Here is an 8,855-nt window from a genome sequence, read left to right on the forward strand (position 1 = left end):
GAATTAAACCTGTTAGTAAAATATCACCGAATTAAACCTGTTAGTAAAATATCACCGAATTAAACCTGTTAGTAAAATATCACCGAATTAAACCTGTTAGTAAAATATCACAGAATTAAACCTGTTAGTAAAATATCACTGAATTAAACCAGTTAGTAAAATATCACTGAATTAAACCTGTTAGTAAAATATCACAGAATTAAACCTGTTAGTAAAATATCACTGAATTAAACCTGTCAGTAATAAATAAAGGACTCTGAGGCGACGACTTGTTCAGGTTTATTAGGACCGAGTGAAACAGAAAAGTTTAGAYGATTTACAGAAATGATAAAAAACAAAGAAAAGCTTCAGAAGAGGAATATTCAGGATGTTGGTCACTTTTGTCCAAGCTGAGCGAGCTGCGGAGACAAAAACCAATAAAGCCATCAGGACACGTTTTGTTTTCCAGACCAGGTGAACGAGGAGATTCTCACCTGTTTCATGAACTGAGGAGCGTTAAAAAGTTCACTGCAGCCGTAAATGATCTTCCTTCCTGGTTTGGACTGAACAAAGAGACGTTAAAAATTAGTTTCTCTACAGAAAGTCTGTTTAAACTTAGACGTCTTCTTATTAAAATCAGCTGAGCTTCAACTCCTTCACTAACACAAACCGGAGCAACACTCATCACTGCGTCCCTGCTCCAGATCCCTGAAGTCCTCTGCTGGACCCAGAGGGAGCGTTCTGCCTTTTAATTATCTCAATTTAAAACTTATTATTAACTATATTATTTAAAACCCGAAACGGAGCGATGTTCTGGTGGTACCTTTGCGTAGTCTACCAGGTTCTGGTACTCGATGTAGTTCCCTCCTCCGACCACAAAAACTATGGCCTGAAACAGCAGAGAACAGAGCATTAAAACACGCCTCTATTTATCTGTTTAAACATGATTAACTGGAAGTTTAGCAGCAACAACACTTTATTTAAAAATATGATTATTTTCCAGCTAGAAAACAATCAGATCTCAGAGTTCCTGCGAAACCTTAAAGTCTTAAAAGGCACTGAATTTATCGATCCAAAAATAAGGTCTTAATTAGCCTTAAAATGTCTTAAACCAATCTTTCAGAGGTCTTAAAAATGTTAAAACATGTTAGGATGATTGTAATTCATCTCAAATATTAAAATAATTAGTAACATTTTTTAATTGTTTTGAAWAGTGATTGGCTCTCAGCTCGTTGTTTTGGTTTAAAATAAACATTTGGCTAAAAGTGTTAACTGGGTTTTTTCCCTTTGTGTTTATTGTGAAGTTGGTCTTAAATTTCATTTCAAGTGGCTTTAATTAGGTCTTAAAAAGTCTCAAATTTTACTTGCCTAAAGCTGTAGGAACCCTGGATCTGCTCTATATTTGTTTGTTAATTAATAATAAAAGATGCTGATCAACAGGAAGTAACAGGTCTGATTTAAAGTCATGACTGATTAAACATAAACCATGACTGTGTTCAAATTCAGGAGCTGGTTCTTCCAAGAACTCGGTCTACACGGTCTAGGTGGGCCGGGTAGGACTGGAAAAAAGTGTCTAATCTGGACGTCTAGTCTTCTGTTTTATTCCCGCCTCTAACCCGGCGTRCATCCTGTCACCTAACAACCGTGACGACGTTGAACAAAAACAGATGGAAATGATCAAATTATTAATATATTAGTTGTATTAATGTCAAAACCAAAATAATGATCTTAAAGGTAATATCTGAAGAAGTAACGGAGCTGCTGTAGGTGACGTTCTCTAAACCAGCTTTGATTTCTGAAGATTAATATTAAAACATGTTTATAATGATAAAAGCTTTAACAACACAACCACTTAAAACTACAACATATTTTAAGAGCAGGAAAACCTCTCCGGTCGGCCCGCAGTGCATTATGGGATACGCTGAGCCCAGAAGGATCCATCGGACCGGCCCTCAAATCTGAGACAAAGGGAGGACGTATTTGTGGGACGCATCGAAGGAGTCTTTGTTTTGGACAGCCTCCAGCTCGGCGCTGACCTAAGCAGTCGACAGATTGGTCCTTCGGAGGACCCAGACCCTGAGTTTGGACCCAGTCCATCTGAACCAGGAGCAGGAAGTGACTCAGCTCAGGTGGACAGGGTTTATTTAGGGTTTGAACCTCCTCTCCTTATTTTAAGACTGAAACTAAACCTGTTAAATAAAAAGTGTTAAAGTGAGACGTCCTGCCTGCGTCACCATCCTGACTGAAGACGTTCTGAGACCAAAACAATCCCCACACTCAGATCCTGAAAGGACTTAAGAGTCCCACCAGAATCCAGAGCCAGCAGGATCCAGTTTCTGGCTCTGGGCACAGTTTCCAGTCGTCTCGTGTTTTCTTTCAGCCTGTTTGTCCTGGAAACAACTCACCTCCTGAAACGGGTTTTTGTTCCTGGGAATGGAGCTGAAAGAGGAAACAGAGGAGAGGATGAGACGTTCCAGTCTTCAGTCATTTCATATGGAACTGGACTGGGTTCAGTTCTGCTAGAACCTCTGCTGATTAATCAGATCTGATGGGTTCTGACCTCTCCCCGCCTCGCTGCAGCATCTTTGGGTCAAAGTATCGATAATCGTCCGTTTCCTGAAACACAGTCAAAATAAACCTGTTGGAGTTTCGCTGCATGTGTGAGCCATGCTGGAGGTCCCCCTGTTTGACCTCAGGGCAGCAGGAGGTTTGACCTCAGGGMAGCAGGAGGTCTACCTATCTGACCAGAGGGCAGCAGAATGCAGCAGTTTTAGAATGTTCAAAAACCAAACAAAACTCTGGTTACGTYAAAAACAGACCTGTACTCACTTTTGATGTCTTACATTTCACTGTTTGTATATAGTATGTTGTGCTATTTTAACTGATTATCATTTCAATTTTTAGAGTTATNGTACTCACTTTTGATGTCTTACATTTCACTGTTTGTATATAGTATGTTGTGCTATTTTAACTGATTATCATTTCAATTTTTAGAGTTATTTTTTAAAAGCCCATCTAGGGACAAGTGCTGCGAATTAGCTGTTGCTATTGCACCATGATGCAAACATGGGACTGCTGTTTTATTCAGTTTGTCTATGTCGATGTGTGTCTGTCCCTATTAAATAAATTTAAAAAAAAAAAACGAAAGAAGGTTTAACCTCAGGGCAGCAGGAGGGTTTTAGTAAAACCTGATTTTATGTTCAGTTTCCACACCAACATTCCTCAGACATTCTGTGAAATCTTTACCCTGAAAACAATCCTAAAATGAGAGAAGCTCCGTGCTCACACAGGGAGGACAATCTGATAAGGAGAGAATGTGCTCTTCTATTTCTTTCATCTTCATCCCTCCTCCTCCTCCTTCAGATGGACAACAGGATCTTTGTTTGCTGTRTGTAACAGCAGATGCTGAGAACCTGTCAGTGTGAGACTGGATGTAGCTCTGAGGGACCGGCTTCATGTTTAAAACCTCTGATCCAGTTTTAGGAACAGAAACACATCGTGAACGAAGCRGATCACTGAACACGTCAGATCAATCAAAACTAACGGTTTATGAACATTTAACAGAACGTTTGAGTCAGATGTACTTTTCAGATAAGTTTGTATTATTTAGACTGTAAACCTGTATTTATATAAATCTGTACTAAAGTTTCTTCAGATTATTTAAAGGTTTGAGTCAAAGTTCTACATGATGTCATTATGAGTCCCTAACGTTCAGGGAATAGAACCTGCTGCCCTCCCACTGCACCACAGTAATGATTTCATATATTGGGGTTTTTTTTTTGCTCTTGGTAGATTCCCAGGTTTCACTTCCTGATGATGGACTCAACAGAACAGATGAAACATTTTAAAATGCTCCAACAAAAGTGGAGAAGTCCTAARCAATGTGAGCGAAACATTTAATATGTAACAAATATGTAAACAACTCACAGGATGAGACTTCATCTCCATCAGGTTGTCCAGAATCCGAGTGACCGGAAGGTTCTGAAACACAAAAATMTCATCAGTTTCCAAACTAAACTATTTTCTTTTTGTTGTTTTTGTTTCATGTCTGAAATGTTTTTGTGCTGCTGACAGGTTTCAAATCCTCTGAGATGCAGGTTCTGTTGTGGATCTTTAGAACTCAACATGGATTTTTCCTTTGACTGAACGAAACGTRTATTTTCCAGCCTGTAGTGACCCGTGGTCACAGCTGAGAACGTCTGTCTGTTTTTACATTTCTCTGTTTAAAGATGGAAGACACGTCTGAAGTCGGTTTGTGTTTTTTCTGTGAAGAAGCTGGAAATATTTGGACTCACGTGTTGTTTGAGCACCAGGTTCTTCACACCCTCCATGACAAACTGAGAGCCTGTGTTCATGACTCTGGAGAACAGCCTGAGGAGGAGGAGGAGGAGGAGGAGACGAGGGAGGAGAAACAGATGAGGAGGAAGGAGTACAGGGTTAGGATGGAGATCAGTCAGGAGCAGGCTGCTGGTTTGGCAAAGAAAAACTGAATAAACGTCAGAAAGTTAAACGTTATATTCAAGTAAATTACAGAGAAAAAGTCTTTATCACTGCTGCCATGAGAAGCAGGTCTGTTAGCAAAATATCTCATCAAACAGTGGATGAGTTTTAATGAAACTATTAGTGACAAACAAACCCAACTGTTTAGTTTAGATATGCTAACAACGCTGACAGACTAGAGTCACTCTGATCCAAGATGGCTGCCACAACTCAGTTTCACAGATAATGAGCTGAAACGTGGAGCAGCTGAGAGTCATCCCTAACSATCACATTACATGCTAAAGTCAAATATCTACAAAACACACTGATGCTGAGCTTTAAAATTTATATTTATGCTAATAAATCAAAATAAACTCACCCCATGGGTTTGACTCCACTGCTGCCGTAGTTGGTCGGGTTGGTGGCCATTTTGGTAAAAGCTCTGAAAGAAAAAAGTACAAAAATCATCTTTACTGCAAAAATGACTGAATTCTATCAGAGCAGACAGATCAGAGAGGCCGCTTAATGTTTGRTAACATAAACCTCACAGGAAGTCAATAATGTTCCACTTCTGGGATTTAAATCGCAAATATTTCAAATATTTTTGGTCTGGACATTTTAAAGACATTAAAAGAGGACAGAGGAGCTTTAATTTTTCACAGATTATTTTTCTCATTTACTGTCAGGAGGTGGTGACAGTTTTAATAAATACAGKGTTCCTGCAGATCCTTAAAAAGTCTTAAACATCAWTGAATTCATCAATTCAAAAATAAGGCCTTAATTAGCATTAAAAGGTCTTAAATCAATCTTTCAGAAGTCTTAAAAATGTGAACACATTGTAAGTAGATGACTGTAATTCATCTCAAATATTAAAATTGGTAAAATTGATTTATTTTTTATTTTCACAGGCTTCCCCTTTGACATCACTTCCTGTTGATTCACATGCAAATATCTCAACAACCGTCCATCTGAGCAATGTGACATTTGTTTTGTAGTATGTTAATAATGTTGTCTTTTCAAAAATGCTTTAACTTTTCTTTCAAATTTTGATGTCACAGGCACTTTAAGGTTTCATCTACAGCAAAATAGGGTTGAGACCCCACTGTGGGTCCTAAAACTCCAAATTTTGGGTCGTTAGAGGATTTCTGAAAAATTAAATTAAGTTTAAAACTGACTGCTGAACGTTTTTGCTATATTTGATGAAAAAGCAGTTCGATGTGGATAAAAACAATTGGTCTATTAGCAATATTTGAATACTTCAACCAAAAACACTTTGATTCGTGAGTTTCTGGCAGGTTTTTTTGTGTCCTTTGTGTTTATTATGAAACTGGTCTTAAATTTAATTTCACTTGGCATTAAAAAGTCTTAAATTTAGCTTTCCTTAAACTGTGGGAACCCTGAAACATAAAGACATTTTTATAAAGTAAAAAGAAAACCTTTAGTTTGAAGGTAATCAGACTTTGTGTTCAGCTGATGCAGATGTGCACATCTGTCACCTCACAGCTCAGACTTACTTCCACTGTTTGATGTAGTTGAGAGGTGAAAGGTCACAGTTTGCCTCCATCAGAGCCTTCTTATACTGCTCCAGGTCAGTCTGAAACACACGGAGCAAATCATCACTCTTCACTGTTAAAATCCAACTTTAAAACCTTTAAAGCTTCAGTTCTGGTGTGAAGCTCACAGCGACTGTTTCAAAATAAAAGCTCAAAGGACAGACAGGTCTGTGTGGCTCAGGAGAGGAAGAACCCAAAAAATGTCACCAGACCTCCTGGAAACATCAGGAGTCCCAGGATGAAAGGTGGCGGGCGGGCAATAGATAGATCGATAAATAAATGTGGAGCAGTGGGCTGCCAAATTTGAGGCACCCAGGGAGCAGCTGAAASATTAAAGGCCTTGCTCRGGGGCCCAAGGTGGGGCTGGTCGGTCCGGGGAGTTGAACTGGCATCTTCCGATCACAGGCTCATCTTCTCTAACTCCCCTGAATATGCATGCAGTTACAGGAAACAGTTTGTCTTCACACAAGCTTCAGCTGCTGTTTCTGACCAATAAAAACAAAGAGCCGAAGCTCTCTGGTTTGAACAGTGATTCAGCTGCTGGAGATGTTCAGCCTGAAGCTTCAGCTGCTGGCTGCAGCTCAGCTGGAGAGACTTATATAACTCCAGAGAGAGTTTTGTTTTTATAAAAATCAAAGCACATCTGTCAGAAAACTGAGCAGCGCCCTGGAGACTCTGCAGAGAGGTGACGGACAAAAAGAGACGAGCAGGAGGAGCTGAGAGGAGGAGGAGGAGGAGAGAGAGACTTGCTGCTGGAGGAAACAGTTTATTCACATCTTTCTGCAGCAGTGCTGAGGAAATGTAGCAGAGCAGGAATAAGAGCAGATCTTCCTTCTGCAGGTTCTTTCCTTTAAACAGATTTATCGTCTGAAGCYGGTTGTTAACAGAAGGTTTGATCCTGCTGAACATCAGCATGTAGCTGATGTTCATGTCTTTGTTCCATCATCACCGTTAACAAAACAAAAACAAAAAAAGGTTTACACAACACTGATTGTTGAGACAAAAAACACAATATCCAGCCTTAATTATTGTTGTTTATAAACTTATATGATCTGTAGGAGGGCCGAGAGGAATTATGAAAGAAGAAAGGAAAAAAAGACGTTTGAAATGACGCAATCACCAACCCGCTGTCTCACATCATGTTGAAGAATAACCCAAGATTTAAGAGACATCCTGGAGACATTTAGGAGACATCCTGGAGACATTTAGGAGACATCCTGGAGACATTTACGAGACATCCTGGAGACATTTAAGGGACATCCTGGAGACATTTAAGGGACATCCTGGAGACATTTAGGAGACATCCTGGAGACATCTTGGAGACATTTAGGAGACATCCTGGAGACATTTAAGGGACATCCTGGAGACATTTAGGAGACATCCTGGAGACATTTAGGAGACATCCTGGAGACATTTACCGAGACATCCTGGAGACATTTACGAGACATCCTGGAGACATTTAGGAGACATCCTGGAGACATTTAAGGGACATCCTGGAGACATTTACCGAGACATCCTGGAGACATTTACGAGACATCCTGGAGACATTTACGAGACATCCTGGAGACATTTACGAGACATCCTGGAGACATTTACCGAGACATCCTGGAGACATTTAAGAGACATCCTGGAGACATTTACGAGACATCCTGGAGACATTTACCGAGACATCCTGGAGACATTTAAGAGACTCCTGATGAATGTTGGATGAATGTTGGATGAATGTTACTGGCGGCTCTTGAACTGAGGAATATCAGTTTGTTATAATTAAAACCTTTCTGGCTGAGTGTTTACCTCTGAAGGAGCCTGCTGAGCTGTGATGTAATAAATAAGGAAGAGTCTCATTTTGTCCTCTGGAGTCCCCGCTGAAAAACAAACATTTAAAACACAACTTAATGATTTTATTTCTGGTTCTGTTGGACAAAGTTACTGCATGAAGACAAATAAACAATTAAAATACACTGCCCAGCCAAAACCARGTGTCCACCTGGATCTAACTAAGGTCTATGATGTGGTGCTGCTGCAGGTGGTCAGGTCCTGGTTCAGGCTCAGCTCACAGAATGAGGTCAGCTGACCTGATTATACTGAATGACCAGGTTATTCCATCAATGATTGYTTCTTCTCTGATAGCACRGACATATTCTAAGATGACAATGCCAGGATTCATGGGGCTCTTATTGTGAAAGAGTAGTTCAGGGAGCATGAGACATCATTTTCACACATGGATTGGCTCCACAGAGTCCATTGTGAATCTTTGCAGGAGGTCAGACTCTACCATCATCAATGAAAGATGTTGGTGAAACATTAATGCAACACTGGATGAAATAAATCTGGTGACACTGAAGTTTATCCAAACAACACCACAGAGAATGTGGGCCGTAACCAAAGCTAAAGGTTCAACTAAATATTAGAGTGTGACCTTTTTTTGGTCAGGCAGTGTATATTTCTATGAATCTGACATAATTAGAAATAAAAGGATAGACTAATAAATAAATATATTTAAATTAAAGAGAAGAACTTAAGTAAATAAAGACAAGGTGTGTGCATTTATTTTAAACTAAACTTTAAACTTAAATCTAAACTGAGGCAGCAGCWCAGTAGATCTGCACATGGATCCTGCTCCTTTCTATCTGTTGACCAATAGGAGAGGAGCTGGCCCAAGAAGCTCCGCCCACCTTATTTACATACTGAGGCAGAAATGCATAAGGTGAAGTAAAAACAGGAGACAGAGAAATGTAAAAACACATGGAAATAAAAAGACGTGAGAAAAATTATAAAAAATATTTAAAATATTCATTTAAGAGACCCAGATGCATGTACAAATAAAATTAAAAACAATTATAT

The 8,855-nt window shown here is 39.4% G+C and overlaps 1 protein-coding gene across 1 annotated transcript in view; it reads right to left on the reverse strand.

Moving 5' to 3' along the window:
• Positions 1-263: 263 nt before the first annotated feature.
• Positions 264-8,855, reverse strand: part of scfd1 (sec1 family domain containing 1) — a gene marked incomplete in the record, with an annotated part of 17,545 nt that continues 8,953 nt past the window's right edge. Inside the window, 10 exon segments of the mRNA XM_014022144.1 lie at positions 264-398; positions 474-542; positions 803-868; positions 2,385-2,418; positions 2,540-2,595; positions 3,907-3,960; positions 4,275-4,350; positions 4,838-4,900; positions 5,973-6,052; positions 7,806-7,876. Coding sequence (XP_013877598.1) covers positions 375-398; positions 474-542; positions 803-868; positions 2,385-2,418; positions 2,540-2,595; positions 3,907-3,960; positions 4,275-4,350; positions 4,838-4,900; positions 5,973-6,052; positions 7,806-7,876 — 593 coding nt within the window.

This window comes from Austrofundulus limnaeus, unplaced genomic scaffold, assembly GCF_001266775.1.
Source record: "Austrofundulus limnaeus strain Quisiro unplaced genomic scaffold, Austrofundulus_limnaeus-1.0 Scaffold318, whole genome shotgun sequence".
NCBI classification, from domain to species: domain Eukaryota; kingdom Metazoa; phylum Chordata; class Actinopteri; order Cyprinodontiformes; family Rivulidae; genus Austrofundulus; species Austrofundulus limnaeus.